Here is a 22,312-nt window from a genome sequence, read left to right on the forward strand (position 1 = left end):
GATTAGAGCTTTGCACGAACTCTCACTTAGGCCTACAAATATCTACAAAATTTAATTTATTTAGTCTAGCTGTAAATTAAACACCTCAATTAATAACATCTCAGAATTCCAACTAAAACCAAGTTTTTGGGGAAAAACCCCAGCAGCTTCTTTTTTTCTAAATCAAGACACTAAATAAAATTGAAGTACATGGCAATTCCAGCCAGTATGCTTGCTTTCTTTTTACAAGTTATTCCACTGTTATTCAAAGAAGAACATTTAGTAACAAGCAATGCTTGGAATTATAAATGTTTCTCCCAGCATTTGCATAGTATTTAATACTATACAGATATTATCAGGCACACACAAAGGCATGGAACCTTGAAAGTATAGCTCTGTTTAGGATTTTTATTGTGTCACTAAGGCAATTTCCACAAATGCCATGTAAAAACATTACTATGTAGGTTGTAATTAGCTTACAAATGAGAAACACATCAGCTCAAAGTTCAGTCAACTTCATAAACCCAAGACTTTTACATACCTCAGGAATGTCTCCACTCTCCATAGGTTCTGGTTCCAAATCCTCACTAATGTGTCTCCTAGAGCGGAACCGCCTATGGGCTGCTTCTTGGTTTATTTGCCTGATATTGTTATCTGAATCAGATCCCACATCACTGGATAGTGGGGAATTGAAAGCATGTGAAAGAGAAAAGAACAAGAAAATAATCAATGTTAAACTGCAATACCTACTTTGTCCATCGCTTTGAAAACCTCATTAATGCTTCTGATTATAAAAATCATTATTCTTGCATATGTCAGGCCTCATGAATAGGAGGCTATTTAATCCCTCAATCCGAAGTAAATAAAACTGGAAGCACTTTACAAATGTCACAGAATCATAGAATTACAGGTTGGAATGGACTTCAAGATCATCTCATACAACCTTTCTTGGCAAAAGTACAGTCTAGACAAGGTGCCCAGCAGCATTCTGTCCATCCCAAACTTAGAAGTGTCCAGTGTTGTGGAATCCAGCACTTCCCTGGGGAGATTATTCCATTGGTTGATTGTTCTCACTGTGAAAAATTTTCCTCTTGCATCCAGCTGGAATCTCCCCAGGAGTAACTTATACTTGTCATGTATTTTTTTATTATGAGTTATTTATTATATATTATTCATATTTATTATGAATTATACATTATACATAATATACATGCTATATATTATATTACAAATATGTATTTATTATGAATTAACATTCTTTATACACCAAAGTTAGATGACCAGAAATGGAAGTCGACACTCAGATATACTAGTCCACCATTACTCATCCTTTCCTGTGATGAACAGAATCATTCCTGACACAGGGATTTTACCTTTGTCCCTGTCTTTATGTCAACTATTGTTTTCCTTTCTGCGACAGCCAAAGCAAATGCAAGCTGTTGCTGTATGGATATTTTTTGAACTGGCTACATCCACTAGTTTAGCACACACCAGCAGTAGTGGAAATGGAAAATACCTGAGTTCCCCTGACGGAGACCTGGCTGGCTGGTGGGACTCCGCAATGTGCACAGCTAGATATAAACCTCTACTTCAGTACTCAATAGGCAGATGCTGCTAGAAGGCAGTACTGTATCTGAATCTTTCCTTCAGGATGAGGGACCGTAACTTTGAAAGACAGTGATGTTCAGCAAAAACTTTTTTGTGCAATCATTTTATCACTGCACATTTTAAATAACTATGAGAAATGTTCCTACTGCAGACATGGACTGTAAAGCATTCAATGCCCTTCCTTGATGACCAACTTAGTATCTGAGTTACTGGCCTAAATGTGAGAGGTTATGTAATGTTGAAAGTAGGATCTACTTTCAACCTCACAAGACCTTCCGCTCATAGTGGTTTCATAAATTCATGGAATTTAAAGGCTAAACAGCATCATTTTAAAGTCTTCGCTCTTCACCAAGCCTGGTGCCATGCATAAAGTTGATCAGTAGTAATTATGCATTTCTTTCCAAACTACCTGTGATGGTACCTAGCTAAAAGCAAACCCCAAGGCTTTCATTTTATACACCCATCTGATGATGACGCTTTCTAGTGATGATTACTTTTTGGTATCTGCCAGTCAAACACTTCTGAATCCATGTACTCTTGACTTTGTTTAGCACAATCAGATTACAAGCAGATTCTAAATAAAATAATTTATAAAATCTGCTTTTTTATAGACACTTAATGACCATTACCAATCATATTGATAGTGATTGATGAGACATAATTGACAAAATACGCATTGCTTAGTAAATAGCTCAAATAGTTCAATAGTCAACAGGTCAAAACATACAGAACAAACAGGCACTGCTGAGGCCGCACCTCAAATACCACATGCAGTTTTGGGCCCCCCACTACAAGACAGACACCAAGGGGCTGGAGCACAAGTCCTATGGGGAGCGGCTGGGGGAGCTGAGGGGGGTCAGCCTGGAGAGGAGGGGGCTGAGGGGAGACCTTCTGGCTCTCTACAACCCCCTGAAAGGAGGTTGTAGCCAGGGGGGTCAGTCTCTTCTCCCAAGTAACAAGCACTAGGACAAGAGGAAACAGCCTCCAGTTGTGCCATGGGCAGTTTAGATTGGATATTAGGAAAAATCCCATCACGGAAAGGGTGGCCAAGCCCTGGCACAGGCTGCCCAGGGGGGTGCTGGAGTCACCAGCCCTGGGGGTGTTTAAAAGATGTGTAGATGCTGCACTTAGGACCATGGGTTAGTGGTGGGCTTGGCAGTGCTGGGTTAATGGTTGGACTCAATGATCTTAAAGGTTTTTTCCAATGTAAATGATTCCATGATTCTATTAATTCAATTCTAGCTATGAACAAACACATCAGACAAGAAAAACAAATAGTGCCTTATATAAAGACAACACACACTTGCATAATATAGCTATGATTATGAATATTCAAGAAAGATTAACCATTACTGTTGTAATAAGCAATAGTGGAAGAACAGTCACTACATAAAAGCAAGATGTTTAATATACAATTTCAGTGTAACTTTTAACATTGTAAATTATACATATTTTTAAAAATGTAAGCTTGCCACAGCTTTATAAATCTAATCTTAAGAAATTTATAATTGAAGAGGACCTCCACATTAGCACAACCAGCCTACATAGGTAATGCAGTCTATGCACTGAATAATAATCAGGATCTCCTCAAAGCTAATCAGATTAACCTTAATAGAGTTGCCTTTTTCCCCCTTACCTTTTAAACAGTCTCTATAGAAGAAAGTAATTTATTGCTGTTAAATTTCTTAATGAAAAATACCACATCTGTCTCCCAGTTCTCTAAGGCACATGCACTGACTTCCCTCCCACCTCTTCAGATTTCCTAGAATTTCCCAGAATACATGTGTGTATTTCCAGTGTATATTTACTAGCACATCTGTGAAAATGTTTCCATGAACATTCTTTCAGGTACACAGCACCAAAATCACGATAAATCTGTTGCTGAAAGGAACAGTGTGCCTCTTATTGATTGCTTTGTAAAAGTCTTAAGACTTTTTCCAGCCTTGAACTTGTAAATTCAAAATGGTTACGTTTGTTGAAAAAAAATAACTACCCTTATTGATAATTTTGCACACATCCACAAAACATTGCACTATACAGCTACTTACATTAAATTTGGTCGATGCCACTGAGTAGTCCTGTTGTTATGGTTGACGTAGTAAGTCCGCCCCAGGTTGTCCACCTTTTCTTCCCATCCAGGAGGCAGCGAAGGAGGTGGTAACTCCTCTTGACATTGAGATGCAGAGACACTGGAATCAACCACATCCCATCCATGCTTAAGAATGAATTAAAAAGAAAAATTTAAGAATTTTAAAGCTCAACTTAAAGAGAAGTTATTTCATTGTTGCTTATATTAGCATATAGGTACAGACTCTGAAAGAAGTTCAGAATTACTTAAATGTAAACCATATAGAAATGGAATAAACTCTGTGGTTACAGTGTACACCTCGTTTCGATGACAAAAAAACCCATCAGTCTATTACAACAGGGATTCCCAAACATGTTTGGGTGGTCATTTGTTCTAATGGTGGCTAGATGCAGACTCCTAGTCAAGAAGCCAAAGAGAACCAACTGCTAACTTTAGAACTCAAAGATGTTTGGCTTGGGATGAGAGCCCTCATTCCCACGTTACAGATGACTGCTGCACACTATTAGCAAGGCAAACTTGGCCTGACATTCACTCTGACAGCCCTAATTGCAGCTAATTCTTAACATGGATGATGGCTGTTAAAAGTGCTGAGAAGCCTTTAAACCTGCTATGCTTGCATGAGTTTTATTCTCTGCAAAGCAAACACTGCCAAGAAAATAAAGAAAAAATTTATAAAACATATTTTGAAATGGCCTCTGAAGAAGAGATACCTAATACAGACCATCATGTTTACAAATTACTTGCATAGACCTTCTGAAATCTTCTGCTTGGCATGACTTCCACTTCTACTTGCTCACAAGCTCAGTCAGACAGATTTTGGAATTCATTGTGGCAGCTGAAACACTTTGAAGTACTTGAAATGGTTGAGAAAACACCAGGTTACAGTTAAAACAAACAAAAAATACTGGAGAGGGGGAGAAGAGTAAGCTGCTACTAACACTGCTACCAACACTGCTACCAGGGTTTTATCTTTCAAGGTACAAATTTTTCTACAATTATATTTGAATCTCTAATAACTTGAATGCTTCCACAAACATTAAGCCTTACCTCAGATTCATCCCGTTGATCACTGTTGTCTTCCTCTTGGCCACCATTTTTAGGCATATAAGCCATCTTCAGTCTCAAGAAACCCTTCACACGAGATTTGTGGCTAGAAGACAAGGAGGTACATTTCATTCAACAACTCTTAAAAAAAACCTAAGGTAAGAAATGTTTTAAAATACAAAGGTCCTCACTCTCACCTTCTTGGTCTGAGAAGGAAATCCTTAAATGTGTATGGCCTTTCCATGGCTGGGTCTTCAGTCTGAGCATTTAAGAAAATGACAAATTAAAGGGCTTACCCACAAGTACAGAGGCATATAAAGAACATTCACATCCCAGATGCAGTATAAATGCTAGAGGAGACTTTTAAACACCACTGAGCAGGCAGACCTCCACCATTAGATGTTAGTCCAGGGCTGCAGCAGCAGCCCTCAAGATATGTCACTGCAAATGTCTGTGATGGCCTGAACCAAGTCTCACATATAGAGCGTATACAACACTCACAATTCAGAAAAAGGTGGGAAAGACCAACTAAACAAAGCCCTTCCAACTTCTTTCCGTCACCCAACAGCTGCATCAGAAAAGGTTGCATCTATTTTGAAGCACTATTTTTTTCTGCACATTAGAAAGCGATGAAATAAAACTCCTCAGCTGGTCTTCATTTCTTCTTTCAAATAATTAACTATATATTAATCGTATATAATTATATAAATTAATATATAGTTAACATTGTATATAATTATATAAATTAATAATAATTAAGATTTTTAAATCCTTTATGATGTACATAAGTAATATTACCAGGCTGACAGATTACATCCTTCTGATTTCCTCTTAATTGTAAGTTTCATAAGGGCTTAATCTTGAAAACTTTCTATTACATGTGAATTTCAGCTTTCTTATCAAATAAGTTACATCCTGCATGTCTGTGAAAGCATGAATGCTACAGGTAAAAAACTAGGAATTTAAAAATGACGAGGTAAACAAGAGAATCGGACATCCACGTACATACTGATCTGCTGATTGTTTGGGGTACTTTATGGATTGTACAATTTGGGCTGACAAAATTGGAAGCATGAACTGCGTTACACTGTAAAAGCAAGCACATTATCATAGACACTACAGTAAGACTAGAAACCTAGTTCCTTAGATCACACCAGACTTTCTCAAAATGAGCACAAAGTTAGCAGGTGCTTTTCAGAACACTGTGCCTGTCTGCCATCCACTAAAAAAAATGATAGTAAATCTGTAAATCCTTTCCCTGTCCTAGCCCTCCAACCAGGAATACTTCTCCAGTCCATTTTTTTTAACTAAACCTTCCTAAACACGGAATAATCTCCCAGATTATTATTCATTAAAAGCTTTGTTGTCTGTTGTATTTCAAATCAGTAAGAATTTTAAAATCAATCCTAACTCATTATTTCAGGTATTATATCAAATACCATATAGACCTTCTTTTCACTGACTGAACTCTTATCCTGCAAGGCATTTCCTGCACTGAGTGTCCGCTTCATCTGTGAGAGACAGATTTCATGTTATTTTCAGAGATAGTAGATTTTAACAAAACCAAGAGGACATCAAGGCACGCGTGATGAAAAAATTACTGCTTTTTAGCACTCAACTGTAATATATATAAAATAAGAAGCTGGGTATTTTAACCAAATTCTGTAGATAACTATTAGATAGTATTAAAGAAAACAAGGATTTTGACAAACAAATCAGTAGTACAGCTAGAATGAGAAAGCAAACATTTGTTAATAAATATACCACAATGGCTCTTATTAAGGTACTGGAACGATGGATGAGGAAATATTGATTAGAACATAAAGATACACAGTATGTTTCCCTGAATATCAAATTAGTACACACACCTTAAGTAGAGTATGAGAACAGGTCCAGAGGCAGTATGCACCCTGTGGAGAGATTGCTACATTACAGCTATAGAAAGAGCAACTATTCTGAGATACATATTGCAAGTTTTGCCAAAGAAAATTTTTGGAGAAAAAAAGCAGCTTCTGGAGCCAAAGAAATTCTCTGCAAAGGAGGAGAATGAAGAAGGATTTTGTACAGGAATCACATTCACTTTCTAGTGAGCCTAGAAGGAAATGCGAAGTTCTGGACTGCAAAATTTCATCGTTTTAGGACAATGGATTTTATTCTTCAGTGGCAGTGGAGCAGCTGATCCAGGAAATTTTTTAATGTTGGATTTTCTATGTAAAGATAGTAGAAGACTTTAAAACAATTTGAAGAAGTTTAGCATTCCGCTCAAATATGAGCTAGAAAGAGATACGCACGCTCACGTTCTATGTAAGCCCCCAGTGAAAAGAGTTGTTCTCTTCCTACAGAATATGGAAGGAAAACAAAAAGCTACTCATTCCTCAAAACAGCTCACAGAAAGCGTGTGACATCTCTGTAGCTCTATCTCAAATTTTGCTAATGGTTTTTAATTATTAAAAATAACATTTACTAAAAAGGAACTTTAAAATACTACCTGACTCTGCAAAATAGGCACGCACTAGTAGGTCACTCATCATTTTATATTTCATAGTACATCGTTTGCAGGACACATGTAGCTTAACACTGGAGGACGACTTCTATGGTTAAGTACAGGCTATTTAGATAATGTCTCTGCATATGGATACATGGAAATACATCCATACACACACAAGTATGGATAAAATAATACTACACAATATAGCTCACATGACATAAGCTCATATGAGAAAGGAATGAGTCATTTTTCATCAGAATACATTCCTGATTGTTCCATCATATTTTTCAACTATTACAGTTTATAAACCAACCACAACAGTGGCAGATCAACCATAATAGACACATCTAAATAAGCATCACTGTGAAAGTAATTACAAAGCCCTTTTCCTCCTACAATAACATCCATCAATAGCAAGAAATCAAATTAAGACACAAATATCAACAGTCATACTAAAACTGACACCTTATTTTGATGTAAACATTTTCAATAGCTTCCACCGTTCCCATGGTCACCCATTCAAGTACAAAGAACCCCTCTCCAAGTTCATGGAAGTAAGATTAACTCGTTCAACATTTTAAAAATATTAACTAAATCCAGACAGTATTAGTCATCCAAGATATTATATAATATCAGAAAACACTTATACCAAGTCTAAAGCAATCACTGCATAAATACATACATATATATGTATATGCAGAATTTACTAGAAAACTGTGAAGTAGAAAGTGTATTTTTTTAATATTTACAAAGAAGATGAAAACCAACTGCAATGTTTCATACTTTCTGAGCCCTGTCCCTTTCTACCTTCAGTTCTTTTGACAGTGACTGAATTCAGCTTTGAAGCATAGGATGAAGTACAATATGAATACAAAAGACAGAAGAAATGTTTTTTTGCAACAAACATTTTCTGCAAAGTTCATTTTGGATTCTTGTCTGCTAAGAAAAAAAGGAAAGGCCACACAAAATATTGAAAAACTAAAACTGAAGCAAATCTACCCATGAAATAAAGAATTTTCAGAGGAACTGAATTTTTGTAACTTCTTAAGATCCTGTCATGCTGGTTCAGCAGTTCCTCTGGTTTCAGTCCATGACTTGCCTTTACAAAGTTTAAAGCAATATCAAAATGTACTATCCACTTTCCCAAACAGAACTACTATCCAACAACTTTAGCAGCATATTACTTGGACAGAAAATCCGACAGACAAATAGGACCCCAAAAATGTGGGGGTTTTTCAATGTTTTAACAGAAGTTCTGTAGGAAACCGAGTTTGCTAAGGGAGAATACAGCTGTTTCAACCGTATCATAATCATTTTCCAACCAAAATCATAAAAAGGAAGAAGCCTGAAGATTAATAGGACAATAATCACCAATGGTAAGGTGAGAAACAACCAGCCTATTGGACACATGTCATCATTAACTGCCTCAGACAAGACCAGGATTTTAATAATCCAATAAGAAGTGATTCCTGGATGTCGAGGAATTTAACAGGTAACAGACAACAACTGTATTCCTTATCTCTGCAAAGGGAACCGTTTCTTCCAATTCCTGTGCACAGTGGGGCTTTGTTGTCCATAACATTTTTCTTTAAGCCTCTAATGCTATGCTAGGAATGTTTGCTTTAAGAAAATTTAACTGGACTACTTATGGATATAAAATCTACATAACATCAGGGTTTTTCACATCTGGTGATGACAAAAAGGAGCATGCTGAGACCAAAGCACTGCTTACCGGAAGGTGACTAAGTGGCACATCCACTTGACCCAGGAAGTCGTCTCTAGTCTGTCAAATACAAAAAAAAAAAGACAGCATAAGGAGTAATTTTACATCAGAAAAGCAAAAAAATTATAAACACCAATCCAGTCACAATGAAGCAAAAATAAAGATGATCAAGTACCATTATTTTAGTAGTTACTGGTTTCCACCCCTTTATTGTTGCACCTTATTTGTTGTTATAATTTAACTATCTCAGCAGAGCATTTTCTGTGACAGTTAAAAATGGCTTCTTAGTCCACAGTATGTATGTTATGTACTGATGAAATTCTGTTTCCTCTGACAACCTATGCATAATTCAAAGCACAAAGTAATAATCTACTCTTTCCATGATTCAGTCATGCATCAAAAAGCAGAGTGATATTACTGTTCACCATGTCATTGAAATGTTTGTGTCAAACCTCAGGGACTTTTTCCTTCGTTCTTTTTTTTAAGGAAAAACTCTGACAGGGAAGGGAGAGTAACCTAACATCAAAACAGTGAAGACAGAACTGAATTAATTATAAACATTTTTCTCCAAAATAAACACTTGTTTTATCACTTTACCAAACAGAATGCAAAGTCTCAGAACTTTTTGGGGTTTTTTAAAGAATGCTGTTCCATTAATTCGATATGCTTAGTTCCTGAGGAACAGTTACAGACCCTTATAACCAGCCTTCTGAGCAATCCTGCATTTACCACTTGAAGACTTAACCATTCATACACCACTTCAAGTTAAGCATGTGGATGCGGTTATACCAACATTCAGGCCACACAGCACCATCAGAAATTCACTTATGCACAGTTATGTCCATATAGAAGGGATAAACACCACTTTCCTGTGTGTTCTTCACTATCTGATCACCACCTTCTCTCAGAGCAAACAAGCCAAAGGCACCTTCTCCTACGGAGGTAACCACTGATAAGCCACAGCAGGACCTAGTCTCCATCTAACAATACCTTTATTATTGGGTATTTAAACCGCTATTCATAACTCTGCCAACTATATTCCATATCCATTTTACAGCTATGAAGATGACAGGATAAAGAGAGCTCTTCAAGAAGTTCAAAGACCTATCTGATCTTTGCAATACTCAAGTGATTCTTGAAGATGCTCAGGCTTAACCACCCATCCATACCTACCCACTTTAAAGAGCATAAAAATTCACACAAGGTATCTCAGTGCACTTCTAACAGTCCACTTACAAGGACAGGCAGAACAAAAGAAACATGAAATACTAGCAGAGGTGGACAAATCAAGGAAAATTTTGAGAGGGAAAATGTGTACTGTTATCACTCACTTGACAGTTCAATAAAGCCTTGAAAGAAATAGCTCTCATCAATTTTCTCACAAAACAATATTGTCTCTACATATTCAATCACACTAGATATAACATTTCTAGCTGGAAATACCTGTGTACTGAATGGACTGTGATTGCTTTAAGTAAATTACAACTTTAAAGCACTGCTACAGTGTTAACCTTATCACTTACAGACACCTCAAAACTACTTGAGCATTTAATAATTTCTATGATGAATAGCATCACCTTCTGTTGAGGGGAGCCACTGTGGAAGGCAATTCCAAGCCTTTCTTCATGCAACCAGGTCCCCAGAGGACATGGGCAGCTTCTGCACCCCCATGGAAGTGACAGCTGCATCATGGGGCACTGGGAGCTTGCTCCTCTGGCCCCTTCCCAGGAGAAGCCATCTCCCACTCTTCTCTCCTCAGAGCTTAACCAAACGCCTACGCTCAGGGCTGTAAAAGCTCTCCTGAGGTGAATATAGGGTCCTCACAGACGGGAACACAAGAGGGATACCAGCCATGTCACGCTGCTGTACACTCTTAATTCCCACCAGTGCTTAATTATTTCTTTCACAAATCACCCATGATCGAGGAAATCTTTTATCTTACAATAATTCTGACCTGAAACGCGCCCAACTCTGAAAAAAATAGCCTGAAATGCAGATATGTTTTCATAAATCAAAAATACACAGGCTGTTCCAAACACAAGGTAACCCAGTGACGTGGCCATATGGACAGCTGTCATGAGAAGACCTACCCAAAAGCACCACACAGACAAAACGAGGCCTGGGCTGCATTTGCTCCTCTCTCACTGACCAGACAAGGCTGGTATGGGCTGGAGTGGGATCAGAGATCCCCACCATGGGGAGGCCAAGTGGAACAGCGCCTGCCTGGCTCCTGGGCTGTGGCACAGGCAGGAGAGGAACAGGCATGCACCGCAAGCAGCTGCATGGCCCTGCCACTGGTGCGGGGAGGAAGGCTGGAGAGGACAGTGACACAGGAAACCACCAATAACCTGAGTCATGGGGACAAAGCCACGGAGGTCAGCCAGAGCCCCACCGGGGGAGCTGGGAAGAAGTGAAGAATGCGAACAGGCCATGGTGGGGGTGCACACCTGGGTCCCAGGCAGTGCCAGCTGCTGCGCCCGAGTGGAACTGCCATGGCAAAGGCAGGCTGCTGGAGGGACACGGGCCATGTCCCTGAGCCCACAGCACTGGGCACTGCCAGGCCACTACAGGGCCAGGCTGCCCCGTCCTGTTCTGCTGGGTGCGGGGCATCAAACAGAAACCTCTGATGAGAAATCACCTGCTCACAACACCCAGACCTTTTTAATACATGAAATCTAAAATTTATGCCAATGAATGGAGTGGTTCTGTTCTTGCAGCTACTCCACCCCCCAAAATCTCCTATAACCATGATGTTATACATCAGATAAGAATAAGTTAATGAAACATAACAATGAAGCAGAACACACTAATTCTTGTAGCTTCTCAAGAGCTTCAACAACAAAGGGAATACTTTTCTGAAGACTTTTAAAATCCTATTTATTTGAATACAAATATGTTTCCAATGCTATAGACACATGCACAAATGAAAGATAGCTCCCTTTAAAATTATTTTATCTTAAAGCCAGACTTAAATCATACATTGGCAGTCATACACTTATCATTTTAGTATCTTAGCTAAACGTAAAGAATTCTAATCTTGATTGGAGATGTTATATTCAATAGTCAAAGGAATGAAATTTTGGCAACAGATGAGGCTTAAAGTAATTAAATAGCATATATGTGTTTGCTTTGTGAGCTGGTCACTGTGCTTGATGTATACTTGGCATTCCTTAATAAGATAGGAATTTTCAAAATAAAGCATATTGCATTCTTCAAAAATCAACTGTCAGGGAAAAGTTTCTCCCAGATACTGTTTATGATACCAGATATCAGCCCTAGTGATTCCCAAATAACCTGCTGCTTATTTATAACCGTGCTATGCACAGAATTCCAGGAAGTGCATACTGCTGCTCCAAAGCCAAGTTTACATACTTCTCATAGCAGAGCATTAAGTTTAATATTAAAATTCATATTTTATATGATAACATCATAAGAATTCTGTTTCTGCTACAAAGATAGCATAAAGTCCCATGTTCCCCAAAGCATGGACACATACTGCTGCATTATATGCTCATGGAACAACACAGGAAGAATATCTGCACCAAGGAGCCTGCATTTTTTCCAAGCTTAAGTAAAAATAGCTAATAGAATTTCATTACCGAATTTTGACAATTAATCTTCTTCCTAGCAATTACTGGAAAAACCTGGCAGCAAGCATAGCTCTTAAGAGAATTAACATATTTCTCCCTCAATATTGGCAAACACCAAGTACCTTCCGCCTCTTGCTTCAATACAGTTACTCAAATATTAGCTACTTGAAAGAAAAGATATACCTGTTTCTAGATCTGTTCACGCAGCTTTTAGTTCAAAGAAACCAAACTCATGAAAATTTTCAGGTTGGTTAGAAGCAGAACTGTGACCAGAAACGGATGCAGTTTCACTATATATGTGGGGAAGAGGGTCCTTTCTCTGCACCCGAGACGGGGAGGAAACCCCACCGTGGGCTGGTGCAGATGGTGGGCATATAAGGAAACGAGTCAATAAAGTTTCCTCAGGGTATTTCTAAACAGACACACACAGAGGTGACTTACATGCAAGCCTGAGGTATCTGATAGATTCTGTAAGTAGACATGTTGTAAGTATACCACATATTTATCTGATTTTAACATAGCTAGAAATCATGAGAACTGCTGCATCCCCATTGAATAAGTGATTTTATCTGGTACATCCAGATACTCTGCAGCCTGGCTGTGGCTACAGCCACAATGGTAACCTGGGCTGTCAGAACTGTACAAAGTCCAGACTGATGTTAAAAGTCTTCCCTTCTACCCAGACCAAATTTCAGGAGTAAAAAGTAAATTTTTTACAGCCTTTAACGCAGCTGAACCAACAAAATCTGTCTGTCTGTAGTTTAGAGTAGAACTGGAAAATCCTTAGTTCTAGCCTGGCTCTGCCAGTAAGCAGCAGCGACAGTTAAAAACCCAAGACTTCCTCAGCTACTCCTAGCACGAATATGGTCATCTTCACCAGTACTAAGGTTCCTGTAAAACTGAATCTTTATGACAACCCTTGACTATGCACGTACATTTATAAGAAAAAATATTTAAGGGAAGTTAGTATACTCATACTTAGCATTTTAGGACATTTTTTTCTATGAAAAAAATTTATTGCAGGCCTCTACGTTTCTAATATTTAGGCATTCTCATCATGGGGCTTCCTGCTTCCAGAAAAGGCATGTCAGAAGTCACATGAACCCTTTTCCTACTCTATCATGTATTGAATTTCCAGTACCTTATTTTTCACATTTCTCATTACACAATGTCTGTTTCAAGAACCTCCTTCTCACTAAAATAAAAAAGGGCTATCCAATCCACAAGCTTGCCTGTTTGGTTGCATATTACACTGCTAATTCCTGCTCAGATCTGATCTTTTTTCCCCCTTCAAGATAGTGAGTAATCCACGCCTAACGTGAAAGACACAGGATGCAGATGCTTATCAACCTACAACTTGAAACAGATTTTACCATTCAAAATTGCTGAACAATTTTTTAGAGCTGTCAGCTAGGCAATGGTGCTTATATGTGTCATTATAACCTATATTTTATATAGGTCATTATATAACCTTATATGAAGATAAGCTGTTACTTAATTTTTTTAAGCAATAAACAGAAGAAAAAGTTAGTTCACTGGAGAGAGCTTGCAGCTGGCCAGCAAAAACTTTACTGCCAGTTTTATTGTTTCAGGTTTATGAGAAAATCTTAATGACCAGCTGGAGTTGTCAGAAATAGTCACTCTCAACATATGACTTCCTCTTTAGAATGCCCAGGCAGCACCCACAGCTGCGGGATGCCTGGAGCCACTCTGCCCATCTGTTACATCAACACAGACACAGGTTACAACAAAACCTGGTCACTATCACTGAATCCCAAGTACAGACAAAACCTCTGACAGCCAGCAAATTATAATGGGAAAAAGGATGCTTAATCTGGTGAGGTTCATGGCACCCATCCAGCACAATACATTTGTTTTAAGCAATGTCCAATGTAAGGAAAATAAAGGGAGACAGTCCTGCTTCAATACTCAAATGAGTCAATTCTACATTAAAATAAAATCTAATGTTAAATGTTTCACTCAACCTGCAAGTTAAATTTATCACCGAATATTACTCACCTCAAAAAACAATACCAAAAATTCAGTAAGTTGAGCAACTGTTGGTCAGGAGCAAATTTAATAAAATGCAGTACAAGAACCACTCCACACAGGCCCTCAAAGTTCCCAGAAATCCCAAACACAGAAAAACTAACCACCCATTCTACCCCAAAACTTACACAAATCGGACTGCAAACCCCAAAATTTTGCATACAGCTATGCCACCCCATTGCAAAAAGAACTAAAGTTGCATGGTAAGAGCCAACAGGAGGAAGTATTTCGCTATCAACCACTCAACCCTTGTGCGTATCTCAAGCCAGCCAGTACAGGCAGTAGCAGAAGCTCAGAAAACCCAGAAGTGATGGAATAATTCATTCCCTCCTTCCATCTTCTATTCCCTCCCATCCCATTTCCCAAACACCATCAGGAAACTTCAAAGTCAACTAATTGCTTCCTCTTAGGCACAGCACACACAGACTTTGTGTTAAGGAACCATTACACTGGACTTTATACTTGCATATTCGTAATTACTTTTCACTTTCAAAAGGAAGTAAGTCTCAGAATTAGGTACTGTTGTTGGGAGCCAAGGTTCAGGCACCTGATTTTCCTTTTTAGAAAGGTAATATAAAAGAGGAGAGATGTGCAATTGAGAATAAGGAGTATAAGGAATAAGCGCTGGAAGAAAAAAAGATACTAGTTTAAAACATATTTAGAACAGAGTAAATGTATGTATAATTCTACTATGCAGTAGAGTTTCTCTTTTACCTATGGTATCATTAAAGATCAAGATTAGAAGATAGCTATCATTAAGGGCAACGGCACCAGAAAACACTTCATTACTATTAAGTGTTTTAAGTAGGTAATGACTTAAAAAGATTTAAAAAACAACTACTTTAAAATTCTAACTTGTGCCAAACAACTTACAATGTGAAACAACTGTTCAGCATGTGAGATTTAGATGACAAGGTGACACTCACAAGACAAATGCTTGTAAAAATTAGTCTGCAACTTGATATATATCCAAGCTGCAAAGCCAGTAAGAAAAGCCTGGGATAAAGTTACACCACCCTAAAAGCCCTTAGTCTAGTAAAAAGTATAGAAAGTAAAGCATTCATCAACATCTAGGTGCAAAACAAACAGTTAAAACTAAGGATGGTATACATGCAGCTCAATTTTACTTGGTACTGACACAAAGCGGGAGTCATATTCAAAAAGTATGACAAAAGCATTTTATTAATCTTAATTTCAAACATTTAAGTTTGTTGTTTTCCATAAGGGAAAGTGTCTGTAGTTAACAATTAAGCTGTTATTGACCCTTAATAATTGACAACTGGTTTTTTTAACAAAACTACAAAATAATCTCAAATTCAGAAAGACAATGCTTCAGGAAGGGTTCCAATAAGCTTCAAAGAATGACCCACATACTAATTTTTCTGAAAGAGGGTCACACAGATAAAGTACCTCTTAAACAAAATTCCAAGTAAGACTGGAATACAACTCAGTAAGAGATTCTAGATAAGCATGCATCAATCAAAGTCTTCCTCCCTTATATTTTCTTGTAAGACATGTCCTTGCAGGAGTACCTGCTTATTTCAGTTTTGGAATAAGAGATAAATATTACCTCGGATGTACACCTGTTATTTAATCTTAGCCTTTAAATATGCCTAAATATAGTATTCACTATAAGATAAACCAGGACATTACAGTAACCATTGCAAAATAAGACAAGATCTGAGTAATAGCTGAGTGCACATGAGTAACTACTACAGGCAGCTTAAATCTGCTTAGTTTTATTCCAGCCAAAATAGAAATCAGAAGTTCAAAAATAACAAAGCACAACAGGTCAGGGTGGACTTTCATCAAAAGGTTGCGTGAATGATGTAAAGGATCAGCAACAGGAGTGGGCAGATCTTGCAGGTCAACAACTGGTTGCCACAGTTGGTATTGACAACAGGGACTAAGCTTTTTAGCGATGAGTATAAATATCTGACTGGGGGCAGTAAAGAGGATTCAGCCAGACTTGGCAGTGCCCAGCAACAGGACAAGCAGCAATAGGCAGAAACCGAAACATAGGAAATTCCATTTAAACATCAGACAAAACTTTACTGTGAGACTTATCAAATACTGGGAACAGGCTGCCTAAAAACACTGGATTTTCTACCTCTAGCAGATACTCTGTGGACACAAGCAGATACAAAACTCAGTTGGACAAGATCCTGAGCAACCAACTCTCTCTGACTTGGATTTGAGCAGGGGGTAGACTAGACAATCTCCAGAGGTCCCTTCCAGCCTCACCCACCCAATGATTCTGTGACTACTAAGTAGAAAAAAAAATCCTCTTTTTCAATTACTGTAGTTTGTGCAAGAAGGTATGGTCACGTCTGACCAGCTGTAGGCATATTACATCGACAAAAGACCCAGCATGCAACTGCAGTTCTCTCCTAGGACCTGTGCTCAGGCAGAGGCTTCCAGCTCCAGACACTCAAGAACTACCTCAAACTTTGCCTGACATACTCGAGTTCAGCAGTTATCTCTAGCAGATAATTCCCCAGTTAGTGTTTTTTTAAAATGTATTTCCCTGCTGAATTTTCACACATACTTTTCTGGTTTATCTTTTTATTTTCATCTTGCATTTTTATAATGATTATTCATACATATTTCCATGTAAGGTCTGGGAGCAGCCAGATGGCAAGTTAACACATTACCATTTGACTGGTATGTCTTGGAGGAGCTTGAAAAGCAAAAAAATCCTAATCAACAGAAAAATACTATAGAAAACCCCACATATGTGTACACAAACAAACACTCCTGATATACACAATTCTCCTCCCAGCAAATACTTTAATGTTGCAATTTAACAATAGGTCAAATTTGTGAAATCCTGTTGCACCTTCTGACCCCTAAGATGCACCTCCACCATCAACAACTGTCTCCATAGCCCTTGGGTCTTGTACTTTTGTAAACCTTCCTGTTGCTAAAAACAGACCAATATACCACGTTGTTAAAATTGATCACAAGTAACACAGCACAAACTTCTGAAAGTGTCTGAAAATTTTACAGTGTCCAAACAGCAGTAAAAAAACATTTTGGCTATGCAGCAAAGCTTCATAAATATGTATGTAATTATGCCAAATACACAACTCAGACTATTTCTGTGTCAATAAATTCATGTCAGTGACATGAATCTAAAAAGTCAACAGGACACTGAGTGGTTTACAAGCTACCACCTGAGACGTAGTACCTCAAACACCTGCGTGCTGTTATGGTATCAATGAAGACGTACGACTGAAACAGTGACTCAGGCATTCACAAGATACTGTAAGTAATATATCAACAGCTGCATCCAGTCATTCACTAAGTAAACATAAGGAACATTAGATAAAGGATTGACTGATGTAAGAGTTCCAATCCATGCAATGAAATTTCCATTTACATTACAATTAGCATATAGTGACAAAAGCAGATCAAGTCATTCCTGATGCCATGCTTTCTGCTTGTTCCCTCCTTGGTACTGTAGTATCTTGTACCTCCCATTGTGCTTGCATGAACTAGATCAAGAAATTAAGCTGGCTTTAAAACCAGAACATTAATTGCCTGATCTAGTTTGCTAAGTGACCCTATTAATAATTTCACTGGCATAACTGCGGAGGATGTATGGTACAACACAGAGGCAGAAGCCAGAGTAGGTGGGGTAGGACAGATGTGTGTTGGGAACAATCACAAATGGGTTCCCACTGAATGCTCTCTTGTTGTGTGCAAATGTGCTGCTGGTTACCTCGGCCTGAGAACCTGCAAACCACTGGAGTGACGTCTCATCAGCATTTGTAGGTGAAATTGAAGTACTGAACAGAGAGACAGGGAAGATGCAAGAAGAAAAAAAAATTAGAAGATACAACAGAATCTGTACTGCTGTATGTTAACGCCTTCCTGTGATGTGCATGTGAGTCCTGACCAATCATCAATCAACAATCCCACTGCGGTTTTCAGAGATGTTTTGATTCCCTGGCTAAATACCAGATTGGGTAATAACACTCCACCCACCTATGATTCCCTTGGCATTTTCAGTTGATCATGATGTTCCCAGCTTCCTGACCCACAAATTGTTGCATCCTATTTCTGTGCACTGTTTAAACAGATGCCACATTCCAACCCAGATACTGCTTGAATTCAGAGCTGCCTGACACAATCCCTATAGTAAATTTTACTATTTTTTCAATCCCTGAAGCTTCTGATGAAAGTAAAATACTCTGAAGTCCACACTCTTCTCAGACCACAAATGCCCTGCACCATCTCTCAGCACACAACTATGTGCCTAAATTATTAGGGCCTGGACTATGCAGGGCTAATGGCAGAAACAGTCTGATGAGGTTCAGAGTGCACCTTATATTTAAATTTTTTCTCAATAAATTAAAGCTATGCTCTTTACAAACTTTTCAAATCACTGAAATACCAGTGGATAATACCTAATATGACAAGAATGGTTGCATGAAGGACACTCACACGAACATAATTTGGTGGCCCTGGATCACAACATATGCACCTGTGCAGGCAGTGGTCTGATGGATGCGCTTTCAGGGACAGGTGATGACAAAGGGTGTGCAATATTAAACTATTCTGAGATCACCCTCTCCCTGCAGCACTTCATCACAAACATACTGGATGGAGAGGTAGATGCATGGAAAAGACTGCAGAACCATGCGTGCACACACTTCTGCATTGTACTCATCAACTCTGACTGGGTTGTACTGGAGGCCTGCAAATGCTAGACCTTCAAGCTGCAGAGCTACATAATAATATGTTTTGTATTATAAACTCAGATCTCATGTCCAGTAGGTGCTTAAGGGTTAAGTCTTTATTTTCTGTTGTTTAGCTCCTCATTTTTCTTTTAGCCTAACACCAGGAGCTGCTGGCGCTGGGGGAGAGAGCAAGGCACATAGTGCAATCCACTGCAGTGAAGTGCCCTGTCACATAACCAAACAAGGCTGAGCAGCTATTATCATTATGGGACAATTTAAACACTGGCAGCCTTGGTTGCAAAGAATGATCAGTATGTCAGTGTAAATCATCCCCTCAAGGTGCAGAAGTACACTCGGCTTTGGGGACGTACAACTAAGCTTTAAGCTGATGTTTTCTAAAAGCCAAAAGCAAATGACACAATTTAAGCTGGGAGAAACTGGCAAAATAAAGCAACCTGGCAAAGAAAAACATGAGACTGTAAAGAGGCAATTACTCCCACTGAGCAAATTCAGCAGCCAAACTGTTAGAATACAAAGTGCAAAATTAAGCAAGAATTAAGCAAATGTTACTTATGTATTACTTAAGCCCTGCACTTGAGATATGATGTACCATTGCTGCCAAATGCCAAGGAAACCGTTCCAAGAGTTTTAAAGACTCTCACTTATATATCTCACTAAATTTTCACAACATAAATACAACAGTGGCACATAACAGAAAGAAAAATACCAACCCAATAGCAGAAAATACCTGCTGCCTTTACATAAAACTACATGAAATCCCACATTGCACCTTGACAGAGAAAGCTCTTTCCCCGTTAATTAGAAAACACAGAAACACATTACAGTGATGTAACAATAAAGCAAAGTCCTGGTTTTGTTACTTTAAGAATAAGACCAGAATTGACTTTGTAAGAGCAATTATTCCAGTACAGAAAGCCATTATCACAGAAGTATCTTTATCTGTAAAGATAGCACAGTAAAAATAAATAATTTTGGCTTCCTCAGGAGGGGAACGTGTTTAAAGAAAACAACAGAAGAAATTCCAAACTAAGACATATACATTCCCTTCTCCTCACCAATACAATTAGATCTCCAGTATCCTTAATTTGTTTCTTAACTCCCAGAGCTCTTAGATTTATGGTAATGCAGCTGAATGGGGAAAACACTGAACTGTAAGGACAGTTTATTGAGATGAGACACTACACAATTGGTTCCCAGGACAGTGCATATACTTCTGCATGCCTGCACAAGATGAATGATCTTTGACAAGACAGAAACATGTAACATGCAGACAGAGGTCCTTCATGATTCAAACTAGAAATAAAAGACATCATGTTCAAGTTGCAATTTCAGAGATGAGGCAATAGTGCTTGAAAACTGTCAGAGCTGAGTGAAAAAAGAGTATTTCCTAGCAAGCATGGACAACCACGACAACTCGATCCTTACTTAAATGGATTAAGCAAGCTGCAGTACATAAGCATAAATGATTTAAATTCTAAAATATTTCTCTTCTGTTGCCACTGCTTATTTAAACATACTAAAAAACACTGGGCACCTATCCCAAGATCTGATGCATTCCTGAAAGGTGAGTAACATCCAAAAAAATCTCTCGACAATGCCAGGGAGAAGACAACAAGTTGAAGATTTATTCCATTCATTATAATAAAATGGCTTCCTATTTAGATCCCTATTATAATTAAATGTATGACACACAGGAGTGCTGGAAACAGACTTCTATTTCCTGGGTAACAGTTAAAAAGGGCTATATCTGTGATGTACAACAGGAATGAATACCTGCTATTATTGGTATTACTGCATTACGAACAGCCTCTGACAAGATGATAATCCATTATTCCTTAGAGATTGAATAGACCAAATGGGGAATTAGTAAAGGAGTAGCCTCAGCAGGAGAGAGCTGATGCCTGAGAGATCCTTAAAAGAGGCCTGAGTTGTGACAGGATTCGGAAAATAGGAGCAGAATTTTGCATAAGTGAAAGAACAGGTAGAAAGTCTAGAACAAATTAAATATATCAGGACAGATTCTGTCCATTGTTTCATAAGAAATGAAGGAATTCTTGGCAGGGAAAAAAAATCTCAGAACAAAAATGAAATAATCTTATAAAGTTTCATTAAATCTCTTCAAGAAAGAAGAGTGAAGCACAGCAAGAAGATGACAATGAAATGGGACTACAGATTCACACTGTGATAATCAAGCAAGCACCACTAAGTTCCAAAACATTCAAAATATTGTGCATGAGCTGATTTCATTTGCATCCCAGGAGGTGAAATCACACTGGTGACAAATTAAAATGAACAAGTGAAGCCCTAAGTTTATGGCCCCTCATTAAAATTAGCATGGGGAATCACCACACACAAGGAGCCATTACTGGAGTCGTGATGTTGAGAGAGTTGTATGTTCCTGATGACAGAAACTCAGCTGTAATTACAAAATGGAAGACAAAGATATGGCAAAAATTGAAATCCTTACCAGCGTAAGTTCCTACAGCCTTATTTATGTATTGATTTGAAGCCACTCCTACCAGCTTTTGTTTTGTTTATACACTTCTCTGTTCCTGAAGGAAATGCCTGTGTAAGTTTCTCACGGCAGAACCCAAAGTATTCACCAAAAAGGGTTCTGCTGGACAACCACAGCTGTATTATGGAATATGCTTAACCTGCTAGTGACATTTAGCTATAATTTTTCTTTTAACCTAAGTTTCCATGGTTGAAAATAGATAGGACAAATGTATCTCCACCTTTCAGCATTAGAAGCAGCCACTAATGCAGAAGGAACAGTAAGAACTGTAAGCTGGTGGGGCAATTTTGCACAACAATCTGCTCTATGATGTAATATAAAAACCTGACCTCTTCAATCTGTATCAGTAATTTCAGCACATCATGCTAAAAGAGCATTCCCATAGCTAGCTGCAGTAAGGGGAGCAGCACAGATCAAAGGAAATCTCTTTCCAGAGAGACCAGTTGTCTGGACCAGTTCACAATCACCAGACTGCATTAAAGGTATTGCATTGTGACAGTTAATTTGCAAACCCGTGTAAC

The 22,312-nt window shown here is 38.3% G+C and overlaps 1 protein-coding gene across 13 annotated transcripts in view; it reads right to left on the reverse strand.

The window, feature by feature from the left end:
- The window catches only part of NEDD4L (NEDD4 like E3 ubiquitin protein ligase), a 164,340-nt gene that overhangs the window by 48,485 nt on the left and 93,543 nt on the right, over positions 1-22,312 (reverse strand). For 11 of the 13 annotated variants that reach the window (XM_056323094.1, XM_056323095.1, XM_056323096.1 and 8 more), the window contains 5 exons: positions 8,941-8,991; positions 4,918-4,979; positions 4,724-4,826; positions 3,636-3,802; positions 521-653 (listed from right to left, as the gene is read on the reverse strand). In XM_056323094.1, coding sequence (XP_056179069.1) covers positions 521-653; positions 3,636-3,802; positions 4,724-4,826; positions 4,918-4,979; positions 8,941-8,991 — 516 coding nt within the window. Of the gene's footprint in view, positions 1-520; positions 654-3,635; positions 3,803-4,723; positions 4,827-4,917; positions 4,980-8,940; positions 8,992-10,508; positions 10,702-12,704; positions 12,799-22,312 lie in introns of those variants that run through there. The other 2 variants (XM_056323098.1, XM_056323097.1) reach the window with 2 other exon arrangements.

This window comes from Falco biarmicus, chromosome W, assembly GCF_023638135.1.
Source record: "Falco biarmicus isolate bFalBia1 chromosome W, bFalBia1.pri, whole genome shotgun sequence".
Lineage (NCBI taxonomy): Eukaryota > Metazoa > Chordata > Aves > Falconiformes > Falconidae > Falco > Falco biarmicus.